The 18353-nt window shown below is 39.7% G+C and overlaps 1 protein-coding gene across 1 annotated transcript; it reads right to left on the bottom strand.

Moving 5' to 3' along the window:
- Nucleotides 1-47: 47 nt before the first annotated feature.
- Nucleotides 48-18267, bottom strand: LOC110889282 (60S ribosomal protein L6, mitochondrial-like). Its single transcript, XM_022136792.2, has 2 exons — nucleotides 17941-18267; nucleotides 48-244 (listed from the first exon to the last, which is right to left on the bottom strand). Exons 1-2 carry the CDS (start codon nucleotides 18125-18127, stop codon nucleotides 48-50), a joined length of 384 nt encoding a protein of 127 aa, XP_021992484.1. The 5' UTR covers nucleotides 18128-18267.
- Nucleotides 18268-18353: the final 86 nt, after the last annotated feature.

The raw sequence follows: 18353 nt of genomic DNA, 5'->3' as shown, positions 1-18353 counted from the left end.
AACATTGTATGATTAATTAAAACAGCAACCTACTTTGATTTCTTTCCTTATTTCTTCTTTTTGACTTGGTCAACATACATGATACCTTTGCCTTTATAAACTTCAGGGGGCTTACAGCTACGAACACCAGCAGCAAACTGGTGCACCCTTTGGTTGTCTATTCCAGTGCAGCACACAATATTTGGTTTGGAACAAAATACTTTAACAACAGGAGGAATGGTCAATTGAACCTCATGACTGTAACTCAATTTTGTTGGCCCGAACTTGGATCTTGATCTCTAACGAGCGTGATAACAAACTTGAATAATAAACAATAATCGAACTTGTATATAACCGAAATGTATGAATGTGAGTATATACAAATCGAATAACTAGAATCGAATTGACAAATGAAACAAATTTCAGCCCTATTTATAGACTTGAATGGATGCGAATGAAAGGACACGTCTCTTCGTGAATAGTCGCGTCTTTTGGATCTTGTGGATGAGATTGCTTGTGAAGAGTTGTGTCGATTTATAGCCATTTATCCGAATAGTTGCGTCTCCTTTGGTGGTGTCTCTTGGCCGATCGGTATGAGGAGAAGGGAGGGGGACACACCCCTTCGGTGGTGGTGGTGGTTATAATCTTCCATCTTGTCAATTTCGGCCCCTATACTTTGTAACCGCTAATTAACTAACTTTAAACTATCTATCTAACTAATCATGGTGTTAAGAGATTAACCGGTTTTCATTCACCCCCTTAATCTCGAACATCCATGAATTGCTTTAAGTCTTGAATTCCGAGCAGTTCTCTCATTGTAGCAAACTTGATCCTTGCTAGTGCCTTTGTTAGTATATCTGCCCTTTGTAGTTCTCCACTTATATGCTCCACACTGATATCTTCGTTTTCCACGCATTCTCTTATGAAGTGATAGCGTGTGTCAATGTGCTTGCTTCTTCCGTGAAAGACTGGGTTTCTCATGAGTGCTATTGCTGAAACATTATCTACTCTGAGTGTTATCTTCTCTTCCTTCCAGCCTGTGATTTCACTTAACAATCTTTTAAGCCATAGTGCTTGACATGCTGCTGCAGTGGCTGCCATGAATTCTGATTCGCATGATGATAGTGCCACTGTTTGTTGTTTTTGTGTACACCAGGTTATAGGTGATTCTCCAAAGTAGAATACCAGACCAGTTGTTCCTTTTCCTTTGTCTGTATTAACTCCAAAACTACTGTCGCTATAACCTGTGATCTTACATCCTCCTTGTCTTTTGTAAATGATTCCATGCTCTTTAGTTCCTTTGATGTAACGTAGTATTTGCTTTACTGCTTTCAGGTGTTGCTCTTTTGGTTCTTGCATGAATCTACTAAGTAGACTGACTGGGTAACATAGATCTGGTCTTGTATGCAATAAGTACCTGAGAGAACCTATCAGGCTTCTGTAATGTGTTGCATCTACTAGATCTCCTTCTTCAGTCTTTGTTAATTGAGTTCCTGGGGTCATGGGTGTCTTTGTGTCATTGCAGGATAACATATCAGCGTCTTTGAGTATCTTGTTGATATATCCTGTCTGCTTGATGCCTATCTCACCCCCTGTTTGAATTACTTCTATTCCCAGATAATATGCTAGCAATCCTAGATCGCTCATATCAAATTTGTTCTTCATCTGAGATTTGAAGATGTCTATTTCCTTCTTTGATGTTCCAGTGACTATCAAGTCATCAACATAGACTCCAACTATTAGTGTAGAGGCTTCACTTGTTCTTGTATAGATTGCGTTCTCTAAAGTACACTTCTTGAAGTTAAGTGACTTTAGGGTTTGATCTAACTTCGTATTCCAAGCTCTTGGTGCTTGTCTCAATCCATACAATGCTTTTGATAGTCTGTAAACCTTTCCTTCATTTCCTGGCTTTATAAATCCTTCTGGTTGTGATACATAGACTTCCTCCTTGAGATCTCCGTGTAAGAATGCAGATTTCACATCTAGATGATGTACCTCCCAACCTTGATATGCTGCTAAAGCCAACATTAGTCGTACTGTTTCCATACGTGCTACTGGTGCAAAGACTTCGTCAAAGTCTATTCCGTGTTGCTGAACATATCCCTTTGCAACTAGCCTTGCTTTGTGTCTGACAATATTTCCGTTTGCATCTTTCTTAGTCTTGAATACCCACTTTAAACCTATTGCTTTGTGACCACTTGGCAGTTCCGTCAACTTCCAAGTGTTATTCTTGTTTATTGAGTCTAACTCAGCCTTCATTGCTTCAATCCACTTTCTGTCACTAGATGCTTCCTTGTAATTCCTTGGTTCTTCTTCTGCGAGTAATAATTCATGTGGATCTAGTTGTATTTCTTCTGTCTCTTCATACAGGTCTTCGAGACTTCTTAGTCTTACTGGAGTGTCACTAATACTCTCCGTTGTGCTTTCAGAAGTGGATGGACCTCCACTTGATAAAACGCTTGAACTTCCTGCTGAGTTCTGATTGTACGAATGTGCTGGCGGGGTTACATAGGAGTCTTGTTCCTCTGTCTGATCTACTCCTGAGTCGTCATGATGTGGCCCGCTACTGCCTGGACTACTTGGTTCATTTTCTTCTAACTCTGGTGGTATGTCATCTTCTTGAATGACAAAGTTAGTCCATTCGGGATTCCCTGAATCTACCGTTTCCATATAACTATTCCAGTTCCATGGTTGACCTTCCATGAACTTTACATCTCTACTGACACATATCTTGTTCTTTGCTGGATCATATAATCTGTACGCCTTTGATCCTTCTTCTATTCCAAGGTATACCATAGGTGCGCTTCTATCATCTAACTTCTTTTGTTGAAGTGGTAGTACCTTAGCGTAAGCAGTGCAGCCAAAAACCTTCAAGTGTTCTAAATTTGGCTTCCTTCCTTTCAATGCTTCATATGGTGTCTTGTTCACCAGGGCTTTTGTCGGAACCCTGTTTAGTACGTATATCGCGTGTCGTATTGCTTCACCCCAAAAGTTCTGTGGCATGTTCATTGCCTTTAGCATACTGCGAGTAGTGGATAACATCGTCCTGTTTCGCCTTTCTACTACTCCATTTTGCTGTGGGGAGTATGGTGCTGTAAGCTGTCTTGCTATGCCGTTGGTTTTGCAATACTTGTTGAATTCAGCCGATGTGAATTCACCTCCTCTATCCGTCCTTAGCATCTTTAACTTGGTCTGCGCTTCCTTTTCAACCTTTTCTTTGAACTCCTTAAATGTTTCGAATGCTTGATCCTTGGAAGTTAGTAAATATGCCCACATGTAGCGAGTACAGTCGTCTACAAGTAAGAATATATACTTCTTCCCAGCATGTGTTGGTGGAGTTATAGGACCACACAAATCTCCATAGACTAAGTCCAGAGGTTTTAAAGATCTGAACTGTCACACCCCTTTCTGCGGCGGAAGCACGAGGTGTGATCATGAAAGGTTCTCATTGCATACGAAAGGTAAACATGTTATATGCTCGAAAATAACTTTAAACATTACATTCCGAAAACATTAGTCAAGTGTTTGCAACACATGATATCATATTGTCTTAAAAGTTACAACTTTATTTAACGATACACAAAGCGACATCCACGAGCATAAGTAAGACCACGCGCACATCCATCCTAGTTACCTGAAATACATGTGAGTTTTGGAAAAACGTCAACATAATGTTGGTGTGAATTCATGCAGATTTGTATTTCACGTTTGTATACTTTGTATGAAAACTTAGTTTGTGAATAAATCGAGTTTTCATAAATCCAGTTTCATGTGTACACCACGTACTCATGTATGATTCAATTCTTCTTGAGTACCCCACGTACTCAAGTATAATTCCCATTTTCTTGAGTACCCCACGTACTTCAAGTACAATTCAAGCTTTTCTTGAGTACCACATGTACTCAAGTATTCATCAAGTTTTAGTATGGTATGAAATTTTATGTAAATAAAGTATTCCTGTAAGTATCAGGATTGTTAATGGGTTGCAAAGCCATTAACGTGTGACACGACATAGGAAGTCACCAAACCTTAGGCATTTAATTGGTATATTCTGAGACACAAAAGCACTACTCGATACTCGCCCTCATCGAGAGTGTGGCTGCCCGGCACCCGTTAGATCTAACCTTTTGTTCTGCGGTCTAGGTATATTGTTGATTAATGGTGCTTCTGTACCCTATTCGTGACACGATTCCTCGCATCATTTTTCATAGCGCATCTTACTTGGTACTCGTTTCTCACCAAGCGCGCTTCCCGTATTCTTATATCACATCACACTTGGTACTCGTTTCTCACCAAGTGTGTTTCTTGTATTCTTATATCGCTACACACTTGGTACTCGTTCTCACCAAGTGTGCTTTTTATTATCATACCATTTGTTAAACATAAAAATATTTGTAACATGTATTTCACCCCCGAAGTTATAAAACTGAAAACAGTTAAGAGAAAAGGGGGAGCATGAACTCACAACTTTGCGTTCCTTGCGTCGTAAACTTCACCGGATTTGCTTAATTAACGTCGTAACCTATACGCGTTTTCTTAACGTTAGTCACTAGACTTGCGTCGCACAAGTACAGTCACTCTCTTTTGTATTCGTATTGTCGTGTTAAAAATATTTCATATTTTTAACTAATTATCTTACTTATATTATTTTCGCAAATTAATATAAGTATCTCGTGTTTTGCACTTTGCACCCGAATTGTGTATCTTGTATGTTGTATGTGTATTTTTTTGTATTTTTACTCGTTACGAGTATCTCCAATTCATATTATTTTTACTCTAAAAATAATATATATCTAGTTCACAAAATAATCACATAATCATACAAGAGATAAATATATATATTCTAAATATATATTTAACAAGTTTTATTTATGAAAATCCTCCTCCGGTATTTGGAAATTTTGTAATAAAAATCATGGCGAAGTTTGTTTGGAAAACAAGCCAAAAATATATTCATAACACTTGTCACAAAAAAAAAATATTCTAAGTGTTATTTTCTGGAAAAATTTCGCCAGAGTTTCCTCTGTAACTGGAGGTGGCCACGCTTACTAGCGTATCATTTTCTTTTAAAAATTCAACCAATCAATTTCCCAGTCATCATCAAACTAGTCCCACATAAACATATATCGCAATCACATGAACTTGTAAGTTGTGTAAAAATGTGTAGTAACTTACTAGCACATTTGGTAAGTCTTTCCATCTTTAAAAAAAAATAAAATCATTATCTCGAAACTTTATTTTTAAAGAATATGAAGTTTTACAACTTCTAGTCGGTATTTACGAAAATATTTCTTTGTTAAATCCTTTCGTTACACAAGTGTCTACACACTTTTTGGTTCTCAAAAATGTCTTTATTTTGAGAAAGATCCGGCTTTTTAAACATGATTTCATCATACTCTTGGTTCTTCAAAAATACCACTTGTAGATCCGTAGATCTACTAGTTTAGAACTCCATTTCATAAGAAAAATCGTTTTTACACAAGTTCATGTTTGTGAGTGAAAGGGTTCGTCATCTAGTTATTTTTACACTAAACATAGTGCTAGTTCATGTTCCATGAACATGACCTAGCGTGGTTAGATGACGATCCGTTCCCCTACTAGCATCCAACAATAATCAATAATCATAACAAAACATGTTCCATAAGTTTTACACTAATATTTACTCATTAACCACCATGTTTATTATTTTTAGTAGACTTTTAGTTTTGGTCTCCAGTGTTCATGATTTTTGCCCGTTAAATTTCTTATTAACCACTTTAGATATGAACAATAGAGTGTTTAGAGTCACTTACTACTAGCTCGAGACTAGGGAAGAAACTAGACGAAAAGTAGGCGGTTAATAACGTTGTAGTGAGGTCCTTGCGATTCCGTATGCACCGAGCCTCCTTATGCATGACCCTTCTCCTTTATATGTGAATAATATGGAAAGAATGGAATTTGAAAGTGGTGAGATGGTGGGAGTTAGGTTCGGCCGTAGGTATTCAAAGGGAGAAAGAAAGGGTTGCAATTTTTGTTAAGTGGTGAGAATGAAATGTTTATCCATTAAGCTTTCTTATAAACCATCAATCACTAAACCCTTTGGATATTATGTTTGGTAGATACTAGACAATTGTGATTATAAAAATCAAAGTAGGACAAGTGTGGTCACCACATGGTGAAACCGATCGGATGGGGGGTTGGGTTTATGGTTTAATTTCAATTTTATAGTTAGTATTTAGCTAAATAATTAGGAACTTTGAATAAGTTACTATTATGTAGTGTTTTGTAACGGGTGTTAGGGTACTCGGGGACCTTAACTAGCTCAGTAAAATATAAACAATGTCATTGACAATATATTTTTTTTGTGCTCCGGGTAAAGTCCGGTTGTTCGGTTGGATATTAATCCGTTAAAGTGCTAAATTACACTTTTTAGTGTCTTTTAAGTACCTTTCTTGTACCCTTTCAATTCCCAACACTTAGGGAAATATTCTGGATGATAAAACGAAATTTCTGCATAATGTTCATATGTTTAAATGCTGAATTATTGCTGAATTATACAAATTCTGCACTTAAAGTGCGTTTCGGGTGCTTTTTAGTGCTTATTTTTGCTTTCGCAATGACTATAAATTAAACCCTTATATGTACTCTTGGGTTTTAATGTACTTTTGTCGTAGGACCTACACCTAGACCTCAATTCTAATGTCTGACTGCTTTCTGCAGTTTTGTTTACACAGCGTGTCTTACCGGTGAGTTTACTATTATATCTGACGCAACGCTCTCGATTATGCATAAAGCAAATTTTGTAGTATACAACGTGCATGAATTCACTTGCTTGGCATCTAATCAGTCAATGCTGACATTTAAGCACCTAATTGCAGTCATTAAATAATAATTAAAGTGTACGGAAGTTACCGGTTTTGTGCCAGTTGTCACAGTCTCCCCCCGTTAAAAGAATTTCGTCCCGAAATTCAGGATGAACTAACCCTTGCAGGAGTCTCTTTGAATAGGTGGGGATACTTTTCCTTGAACTGGTCTTCGCGTTCCCATGTGTATTCGGGTCCGTGCTTAGAGTTCCAACGTACTTTGACAAGTTTCACACTGCTCCTCCTGGTCTTGTTGACTTTCCAGTCGGTAACCTCAACGGGTTGTTCTGTAAATCGGAGGGCTTCATCAATATGCACTTCATCCATTGGGATGATCACGTTTTCTTGTGTTGGACTCTTCTTCAGGTTGGATACATGAAACGTATCATGTACTCCATTAAGTTCTTCCGGTAACTCCAACTTGTATGCCACGGTACCAATTCTTTTCAATATTCTGAATGGTCCGATGTATCGTGGATTCAGCTTTCCACGCTTTCCAAATCTGACTACGCCCTTCCATGGTGAGACTTTTAACAGCACTTTGTCTCCCACCTCGAATTCTACTGATTTTCTTTTCGGATCAGCGTAGCTCTTTTGTCGATCTCGAGCCGCCTTAATGCGCTCTCGGATCTGCGCAATCTTGTCGGTTGTCTCTTGTACAAGTTCAGGACCAACTATACGCTTGTCACCGGCGTCTGCCCAACATAGGGGCGATCGGCACTTGCGACCATACAGAGCTTCGAACGGCGCGGCCTTTATGCTTGTATGATAGCTGTTATTGTAGGAAAACTCAACCAAGGGTAGGTGAGTATCCCAGCTGCCGCCTAGATCCATGACACATGCGCGAAGCATATCTTCCAATGTTTGTATAGTCCGTTCGCTCTGGCCGTCTGTCTGAGGATGGAATGCCGTGCTTAGATCTAGCTGAGATCCAAAGGCTTCCTGAAATGATTGCCAGATTCTTGAGACAAAGCGTCCATCTCTGTCTGAAATAATGGAGATTGGCACTCCATGACGCGTGACAATTTCTTTTAGGTATATCTCTGCTAGTTTTCCAGTGCTATCCTTCTCTCGAATTGGTAGGAAATGCGCAGACTTCGTCAATCGATCAACTATTACCCATATCATATCGTGCCCTCTTGGGGTCCTGGGTAACTTTGTTATGAAGTCCATCGAGATTTGCTCCCACTTCCACATGGGAATCTCTGGTTGTTGTAGTAGGCCAGATGGTTTCTGATATTCAGCCTTAACCTTAGCACAGGTTAGGCATTTACCAACATAAACAGCAACGTCGCTCTTGAGTCTCGGCCACCAATAGTATTCTTTTAAGTCTTGATACATCTTGTCCGATCCTGGATGAATCGAGTATCTTGACTTGTGCGCTTCATCAAGGACGACTTCTCGTAGGCCACCATAGAGCGGAACCCAAATGCGCTTTTTAAAGCATAAGGCTCCCTCTTCATTTGGCGCCATGTACCTCAATGCACCTCGGAGGTATTCAGCTTTGCGGTTTTCCACCTTAAGGGCTTCTTGTTGTGCGTCACGAATACGTGAAGTGAGGTTCGTTCGAATAGTCATTTCCAATGCTCGAACCCTTAGGGTCTTAACCCTTTCTTTTCGGCTCAACGCGTCTGCTACAACGTTTGCCTTTCCTGGGTGGTACTTAATCTCACAGTCGTAATCATTTAGCAGCTCGACCCATCGCCGCTGGCGCATATTCAATTCCTTCTGATCAAATATGTGTTGCAGGCTTTTGTGATCTGTGAAGATTATACATCGAGTACCATATAGATAGTGTCGCCAGATTTTCAAGGCGAATACCACTGCGCCCAGCTCCAGGTCGTGAGTGGTATAATTTCTTTCGTGTACCTTCAATTGCCTTGAAGCGTAAGCGATGACTTTTTGGCGTTGCATGAGCACGCAACCCAAGCCTTGTCGTGAGGCGTCGCAGTATACCACGAAGTCTTCAGTGCCTTCGGGTAATGATAGTATCGGTGCATCACATAACTTGTTTTTGAGTAGCTGAAAAGCTTCTTCTTGCTTGACACCCCAGTCATACTTCTTGTCCTTCTGCGTAAGGGCAGTTAGCGGCTGAGTTATTTTCGAGAAATTCTCGATGAATCTCCTATAGTAGCCCGCCAAGCCCAAAAACTGGCGAACCTCAGTTGGAGTTTTGGGAGCTTCCCAATTCTTAATGGCTTCAATCTTGGACGGGTCTACATGAATGCCCTTCTCATTCACCACGTGACCAAGAAATTGTACTTCGCGAATCCAGAATTCGCACTTTGAGAACTTTGCGAACAGTTTCTCTTTCTTCAGTAGCTCTAGAATGGTCCTGAGGTGTTGCTCATGCTCTTCTTTCGTCCGAGAGTAGACCAGGATATCGTCGATAAATACAATCACGAATTTATCAAGATATGGTTTGCATAAGCGGTTCATCTGATCCATAAAGACCGCTGGTGCATTCGTCAGCCCGAATGGCATCACAAGAAACTCGTAATGTCCATAGCGTGTTCTGAATGCAGTCTTTGGTACGCTTTCTTCTTCTATTCTTAACTGATGATATCCAGATCGAAGGTCGATCTTGGAATAGTAGCTTGATCCTTGCAACTGATCAAATAAGTCATCAATCCTCGGTAGTGGGTACCGATTCTTGATAGTGAGTTTGTTCAGTTCTCTGTAATCGATGCACATTCGCAGAGTTCCATCCTTCTTCTTCACGAACAATACTGGAGCTCCCCAGGTCGAGAAGCTTGGCCTTATGAATCCTTTATCTAACAACTCCTGGAGTTGTGTAGACAATTCTTGCATCTCGGATGGTGCAAGTCGATAGGGGGCCTTGGCTACAGGTGCGGCTCCTGGAATCAAGTCTATACGGAATTTGACTTGTCGTTGCGGAGGTAGTCCTGGCAGATCTTCGGGAAAAACATCGGGAAATTCCTTCACCACAGGAATGTCTTCGAGTTTCGGCTCCTCAGCCTTCTTATCTACAACGTGTGCTAGGAAGGCAACACATCCTTTCCTTAAGCACTTCTGCGCTTTCATGCAGCTGATGATTCGCAGATGCGCGTCTCGTCTTTCTCCATGTACGATGAGAGTTTCACCATTCGCCAAAGGGATGCGAATGATTTTCTCATGACAAATGACTTCAGCTTTGTTCTTGGACAACCAGTCCATTCCGACTACCACATCGAAGCTACCCAATTGAATAGGTAAGAGGTCGATGCTAAAGCTTCGTTCACCAAGTTCTAGCGTGCAACCTCTAACAACTTCGCCCGATTCAACAAGTTTACCATTGGCTAGTTCTATGGAATAGGGAATATCCAATCTACTAGACTCTATCCCAAGCGTACGTTTAAATTCCACGGACATGAAACTATAATCGGCACCGGTGTCAAATAATATGGATGCAAAGTGATTGTTAATGAGAAACGTACCGGTGACCACGTTAGGGTCCTCGCGTGCGTCCCTTGCTCCAATCACAAATGCTCGAGCCTGAGCATTGTCTTTCTTTGGGCAGTCTTTCATGAAATAATCATTGCTTCCACAACGGAAGCATCCTTGGTTCCGCCCCTTCCCGTTACCATTCTTGTTACCAGCACCGTTTCCATTTCGATTCTTTCCCTTACTCCAACAGTCTTCCGCTTGATGACCCAACCTATCACATTTGTCACACCTTGGAACACGACAAGCTCCATCATGATGATACTTACATTTTTGGCACTTAGGCATGGTGCCTTGGTACCCGTTCGCTGCAACATTTGCCTCCTTAGAGGGGTTGGTGTCACGTTTCTTGTTGGAACCCTTGTTGTTTCGAGTTGCTTGATTCAGGCTTGAATGTTTTCTTTTCTTGTCACCGGATGACTCAGCATGCGTCACGGTGTTTTCTGCCGTGTTCAGAGATAGCTTCTCTATGCGAACACAGTTTTCAGTAAGGCTAACAGCCAGAGTTACAGCCTCAGTGATTGTCTGGGGTTTGGCTGAAGTCACCATGCCGCGAAATTCCGGGGCCAGACCCCAAATGTAGCGTTCAACCGCTTAAATTCCGGGGTCACCATGTAAGGAATCACCCTGGACAAATCATGGAACCATCGAGTATACCCAGTGATGTCAGCACCAACCATCGTCAAGTGCCAGAACTCTGTCTCCAACCTCTGGAGTTCGGCACGAGAGTAGTACTTCTCTCTCATTTTCTCCTTCAGTTCATCCCAAGTCATGCCGTACGCGGCTTCATCACCCAGCGTTTGAACTTGCAAATTCCAGCATGTCAGTGCTTCATCGACAAACAGTCCAGTGGCGAAAGTGACTTGCTGATCCGCGGTACACTTGCTCATGCGGATAGTGGCCTCAGTCTTCTCCGTCCAACGCACAAATGCTACTGCTCCTCCAATGCCATCGTAGTTCATTGGTTTGCAGTCGAGGAACTGCTTGAAAGTGCAGCCTTGAGCTGCGTTTCCTCCTGACGAATCTCCATGTCCGTTGCGCCTGGCATTGCTTGGCCCTCCACTGTCTTGGGTACGGTTGGCCTCGTACTGGGCGATAGCAGCAGAGATCCTCTCTTCCAGTAGAGCGTCTAGCTCTTCAGCAGTTCTTGGCAGTGGGGGAGGAGGAGGTTGATCATCATTGCGAGCATTCACAGCTCTCCTGGGTGCCATGTTCTAGCAGAACATAACACAACAGGGTTAAACATTTGCTTGATATCGTCACCCTAGACGTTAGTAGCATATATATTCACAGGTATATATACCACATAAGGGACATCAAACAATTATTACTGCGGCAGAGTACATAGTAGGCTTGCACCGAGGGAATCTATACGTGACGAGACTTGCTGTGGTTTCTGTGCACTGAATTCCATAATTATGTATGCATCCATAATTACGTAACTCCTTGCACAGTCCGCACAGTTCGTTTCATCCTCGTATTTCTTCCTTCAGATAGGCCATTATTTTCAGGTAAAGTCACATATACTTGTGACATCCTACTTCTAGTACATGCTAATTATCACACATAATTGCAAGTAATTTCTCAGTTAAGACAAGTGCTACTCCTGCACCCTAAGTCTCGTAGTGTCTTTTCTAGACTCATGTAAACAGCTTCAGGCAGTGGATGTCGCGGGACGTTTTATGCAATGAAAACTCTTTGAAAAATTGTTTTCGTGATAGGATCCAAGAGATTGTAGACTAGACTCGAGAAGGAATCCTGGTTCACTACAATCGCAGCTCTGATACCAATCTGTCACACCCCTTTCTGCGGCGGAAGCACGAGGTGTGATCATGAAAGGTTCTCATTGCATACGAAAGGTAAACATGTTATATGCTCGAAAATAACTTTAAACATTACATTCCGAAAACATTAGTCAAGTGTTTGCAACACATGATATCATATTGTCTTAAAAGTTACAACTTTATTTAACGATACACAAAGCGACATCCACGAGCATAAGTAAGACCACGCGCACATCCATCCTAGTTACCTGAAATACATGTGAGTTTTGGAAAAACGTCAACATAATGTTGGTGTGAATTCATGCAGATTTGTATTTCACGTTTGTATACTTTGTATGAAAACTTAGTTTGTGAATAAATCGAGTTTTCATAAATCCAGTTTCATGTGTACACCACGTACTCATGTATGATTCAATTCTTCTTGAGTACCCCACGTACTCAAGTATAATTCCCATTTTCTTGAGTACCCCACGTACTTCAAGTACAATTCAAGCTTTTCTTGAGTACCACACGTACTCAAGTATTCATCAAGTTTTAGTATGGTATGAAATTTTATGTAAATAAAGTATTCCTGTAAGTATCAGGATTGTTAATGGGTTGCAAAGCCATTAACGTGTGACACGACATAGGAAGTCACCAAACCTTAGGCATTTAATTGGTATATTCTGAGACACAAAAGCACTACTCGATACTCGCCCTCATCGAGAGTGTGGCTGCCCGGCACCCGTTAGATCTAACCTTTTGTTCTGCGGTCTAGGTATATTGTTGATTAATGGTGCTTCTGTACCCTATTCGTGACACGATTCCTCGCATCATTTTTCATAGCGCATCTTACTTGGTACTCGTTTCTCACCAAGCGCGCTTCCCGTATTCTTATATCACATCACACTTGGTACTCGTTTCTCACCAAGTGTGTTTCTTGTATTCTTATATCGCTACACACTTGGTACTCGTTCTCACCAAGTGTTTCTTGTATTCTTATATCACATCACACTTGGTACATGTATTTCACCCCCGAAGTTATAAAACTGAAAACAGTTAAGAGAAAAGGGGGAGCATGAACTCACAACTTTGCGTTCCTTGCGTCGTAAACTTCACCGGATTTGCTTAATTAACGTCGTAACCTATACGCGTTTTCTTAACGTTAGTCACTAGACTTGCGTCGCACAAGTACAGTCACTCTCTTTTGTATTCGTATTGTCGTGTTAAAAATATTTCATATTTTTAACTAATTATCTTACTTATATTATTTTCGCAAATTAATATAAGTATCTCGTGTTTTGCACTTTGCACCCGAATTGTGTATCTTGTATGTTGTATGTGTATTTTTTTGTATTTTTACTCGTTACGAGTATCTCCAATTCATATTATTTTTACTCTAAAAATAATATATATCTAGTTCACAAAATAATCACATAATCATACAAGAGATAAATATATATATTCTAAATATATATTTAACAAGTTTTATTTATGAAAATCCTCCTCCGGTATTTGGAAATTTTGTAATAAAAATCATGGCGAAGTTTGTTTGGAAAACAAGCCAAAAATATATTCATAACACTTGTCACAAAAAAAAAATATTCTAAGTGTTATTTTCTGGAAAAATTTCGCCAGAGTTTCCTCTGTAACTGGAGGTGGCCACGCTTACTAGCGTATCATTTTCTTTTAAAAATTCAACCAATCAATTTCCCAGTCATCATCAAACTAGTCCCACATAAACATATATCGCAATCACATGAACTTGTAAGTTGTGTAAAAATGTGTAGTAACTTACTAGCACATTTGGTAAGTCTTTCCATCTTTAAAAAAAATAAAATCATTATCTCGAAACTTTATTTTTAAAGAATATGAAGTTTTACAACTTCTAGTCGGTATTTACGAAAATATTTCTTTGTTAAATCCTTTCGTTACACAAGTGTCTACACACTTTTTGGTTCTCAAAAATGTCTTTATTTTGAGAAAGATCCGGCTTTTTAAACATGATTTCATCATACTCTTGGTTCTTCAAAAATACCACTTGTAGATCCGTAGATCTACTAGTTTAGAACTCCATTTCATAAGAAAAATCGTTTTTACACAAGTTCATGTTTGTGAGTGAAAGGGTTCGTCATCTAGTTATTTTTACACTAAACATAGTGCTAGTTCATGTTCCATGAACATGACCTAGCGTGGTTAGATGACGATCCGTTCCCCTACTAGCATCCAACAATAATCAATAATCATAACAAAACATGTTCCATAAGTTTTACACTAATATTTACTCATTAACCACCATGTTTATTATTTTTAGTAGACTTTTAGTTTTGGTCTCCAGTGTTCATGATTTTTGCCCGTTAAATTTCTTATTAACCACTTTAGATATGAACAATAGAGTGTTTAGAGTCACTTACTACTAGCTCGAGACTAGGGAAGAAACTAGACGAAAAGTAGGCGGTTAATAACGTTGTAGTGAGGTCCTTGCGATTCCGTATGCACCGAGCCTCCTTATGCATGACCCTTCTCCTTTATATGTGAATAATATGGAAAGAATGGAATTTGAAAGTGGTGAGATGGTGGGAGTTAGGTTCGGCCGTAGGTATTCAAAGGGAGAAAGAAAGGGTTGCAATTTTTGTTAAGTGGTGAGAATGAAATGTTTATCCATTAAGCTTTCTTATAAACCATCAATCACTAAACCCTTTGGATATTATGTTTGGTAGATACTAGACAATTGTGATTATAAAAATCAAAGTAGGACAAGTGTGGTCACCACATGGTGAAACCGATCGGATGGGGGGTTGGGTTTATGGTTTAATTTCAATTTTATAGTTAGTATTTAGCTAAATAATTAGGAACTTTGAATAAGTTACTATTATGTAGTGTTTTGTAACGGGTGTTAGGGTACTCGGGGACCTTAACTAGCTCAGTAAAATATAAACAATGTCATTGACAATATATTTTTTTTGTGCTCCGGGTAAAGTCCGGTTGTTCGGTTGGATATTAATCCGTTAAAGTGCTAAATTACACTTTTTAGTGTCTTTTAAGTACCTTTCTTGTACCCTTTCAATTCCCAACACTTAGGGAAATATTCTGGATGATAAAACGAAATTTCTGCATAATGTTCATATGTTTAAATGCTGAATTATTGCTGAATTATACAAATTCTGCACTTAAAGTGCGTTTCGGGTGCTTTTTAGTGCTTATTTTTGCTTTCGCAATGACTATAAATTAAACCCTTATATGTACTCTTGGGTTTTAATGTACTTTTGTCGTAGGACCTACACCTAGACCTCAATTCTAATGTCTGACTGCTTTCTGCAGTTTTGTTTACACAGCGTGTCTTACCGGTGAGTTTACTATTATATCTGACGCAACGCTCTCGATTATGCATAAAGCAAATTTTGTAGTATACAACGTGCATGAATTCACTTGCTTGGCATCTAATCAGTCAATGCTGACATTTAAGCACCTAATTGCAGTCATTAAATAATAATTAAAGTGTACGGAAGTTACCGGTTTTGTGCCAGTTGTCACATGAGCTTTGCCTGATTTGGAAATGGTGCCCTACTATGTTTTCCTAATAAGCATGCGTCACAGACTTGACTAGCATGACTTATTTGGGGAACTCCATGTACCAAGTTCTTACGAGTCATTTCCTTAATAGCGTCAAAGTGTAAATGGCCTAACCTTGCGTGCCATAACCATGCTGTATCTTCGGTCTTTGATAGTAAGCAGATTGGTTTTCCCGTTTTCAGTTTGACTTTGTACAGCCTGTTCTTCATTCTCTTGACTCGCATTAGTAGCTTTCTATTTCGATCTCGGATAGTAAGTAGATCTCCGTCCATAACCACTTTGCAACCGATTTCTGTAAGTTGTCCGAGGCTCAATATATTGGTCTTCAGACTTGGAATGTAGTATACTTGTGAAACAATCTTTTGTTCTTGGTTCAGACATTCCAGTAATATTGAACCTTTGCCTTTAATTTCTACGTGTGACCCATCACCGAATCGTACTTGCCCTGTCACAGTTTCATCTAATTCCTTGAAGTGACTTCGCACTCCTGTCATGTGGTTGCTCGCCCCGTTGTCTAAGTACCATAGATTTTCATTTTCTGAGGCATAACTTGTCAGTTTTATATGTTCCTCGTTTAGCAGAGCCCTTTCTTGAACATTTTCTTCTTGTATTGTCATTAACAATACGGGTGCTTCGTCTTCCTCGACGAGGTTTGAATGTTCTTGCACTTCGTCTTTCTCAGAACAGTCCTTCTTGTAGTGTCCAAACTTTTGACACTTAAAGCATTGGATCTTACTTAGGTCGGTTCTCGCAAACTTCCTCCAATTTCTAGAACTTCCATTTCTAGATCTAGATGTAGATCCTTCGTTTCTGGGACTTTGCCTATTTCCGTTGTTTCGCCAATTTCCACGCGTCTGGTTAAATCTACCACGACCGCGGTTTCCAGATTGCCTTCCTCTGTTGTTATCCTGATGTGTAAACATAAGCCTATCTTGGCTTTCTCCTTGGTTTCCTTTCTTTAACTTGAGACGTTCTTCATACGTCTTTAGTCTTCCGACCGCTTCTTGTAGCGTCATAGTTTCTAGATCGGAGTATTGTTCCATAGAGGCAACGATTTGAGTAAACTTATCTGGTACGCCATTTAAGAGTTTGCGTACTAGAGTCGGTTGACTCATTGTCATTCCTACTTCTGTTGCTCGGGTAACGATACTATTAATCTTTGCGGTAAACGAATCAATAGTGTCGTCATCCCTCATTTGCAACATTTCAAATTCTGACATTAGCGTGTGCATACGCGCCTTTTGTACCCGATCTACGCCAACGTGTCTAATCTTTAGATTTTCCCAAATCTCTTTTGCGGTTTTACAACTTGCAACTTGCAATACAACGTCTTCTGGTATTGCTTGAAACAGATATGCGATTGTAGACTTATCTTTCTTAGCGTCTACCGTTGCATTTTCTGCCGGTTCAATCGTTTCCCACAAACCATTCGCTTCAAGAATCGTCTTGATACGAATAGCCCAAACCGTATAGTTTGTTGGTTTCAGAATCGGACACTGAAACTGGGAAAGAGAATTTCCATTTATCGGATTTTGCCCGGTTGCTCCTGACATTTCTTCCTGTCGAATAATCTTCACTTTTACTAAACTTTCTTTTGGTTTCAATATATCTTAACAACCCCGATTACCCGAATCGTGTAATAACCAAAACAACCAAATCAATCTAATTCGCACTATAACCCCGGAATCAAAGCAAACGAACCCTAGATTCCTAACCGTTCGGTTCAACCGACTTTCCTAGAACCGAAAATAAAAACTCTGAAATGAAACTTTGCGAATTTAAAACGAAATTGAAACCTGATCGCGAATTCCCTGCGATGCCTTGCGATTCCCACGCCTAGAGCCTGATGCTCTGATACCAATTTGTTGGCCCGAACTTGGATCTTGATCTCTAACGAGCGTGATAACAAACTTGAATAATAAACAATAATCGAACTTGTATATAACCGAAATGTATGAATGTGAGTATATACAAATCGAATAACTAGAATCGAATTGACAAATGAAACAAATTTCAGCCCTATTTATAGACTTGAATGGATGCGAATGAAAGGACACGTCTCTTCGTGAATAGTCGCGTCTTTTGGATCTTGTGGATGAGATTGCTTGTGAAGAGTTGTGTCGATTTATAGCCATTTATCCGAACAGTTGCGTCTCCTTTGGTGGTGTCTCTTGGCCGATCGGTATGAGGAGAAGGGAGGGGGACACACCCCTTCGGTGGTGGTGGTGGTTATAATCTTCCATCTTGTCAATTTCGGCCCCTATACTTTGTAACCGCTAATTAACTAACTTTAAACTATCTATCTAACTAATCATGGTGTTAAGAGATTAACCGGTTTTCAAATTTTAGAAACAAAAGCCGCCCTTGGAATTCAGCTCTTGCTTTGAAACCAACTCCAACTATCTTCAAAAACTGAAAGAACTGAGCTTCCATTTGAGGTGTTTCTATAGCTAAATCAGAATCATATGGATTTAGAATTGCATTGGAAAACCGAAAAGGTAAAACGGTTAATAAACTTGTATGCATATTTATTTTTGTTACAGAAGTAAGAATTGTTCAAACAAAGAACTGAAAGGACAACACTATAGTTTGTGATAATCAAAAAGGGATTCTGAATCTCAAAGTGGTTACAAGCAATTTAAACAATCTGTTAGCTCAATACTGGTAATAACCTTTTAAAGTTTTAGATCAAACCAGCCAAGATGATTTAAGAAACGCTTAGGATATATGTCGTTCAATCTCCACAAACTGA

The sequence above is a fragment of the Helianthus annuus genome, chromosome 11 (assembly GCF_002127325.2).
Source record: "Helianthus annuus cultivar XRQ/B chromosome 11, HanXRQr2.0-SUNRISE, whole genome shotgun sequence".
Classification (NCBI taxonomy): Eukaryota; Viridiplantae; Streptophyta; class Magnoliopsida; order Asterales; family Asteraceae; genus Helianthus; species Helianthus annuus.
The sequence above is the reverse complement of the archived record's forward strand: the minus strand, read 5'-3'. Positions and strand labels throughout refer to the sequence as shown.

What these genes read in the sequence shown, in the direction of transcription:
- LOC110889282 (XM_022136792.2), bottom strand. Translation starts at nt 18,127, where the DNA reads ATGCATACAAGTTTATTAACCGTTTTACCTTTTCGGTTTTCCAATGCA. An exon ending in GCTTTTGTTTCTAAAATTTG is followed by an intron (nt 245 to 17,940) that starts AAAACCGGTTAA and finishes CAACAAAATTGA; the next exon opens with GTTACAGTCATGAGGTTCAA.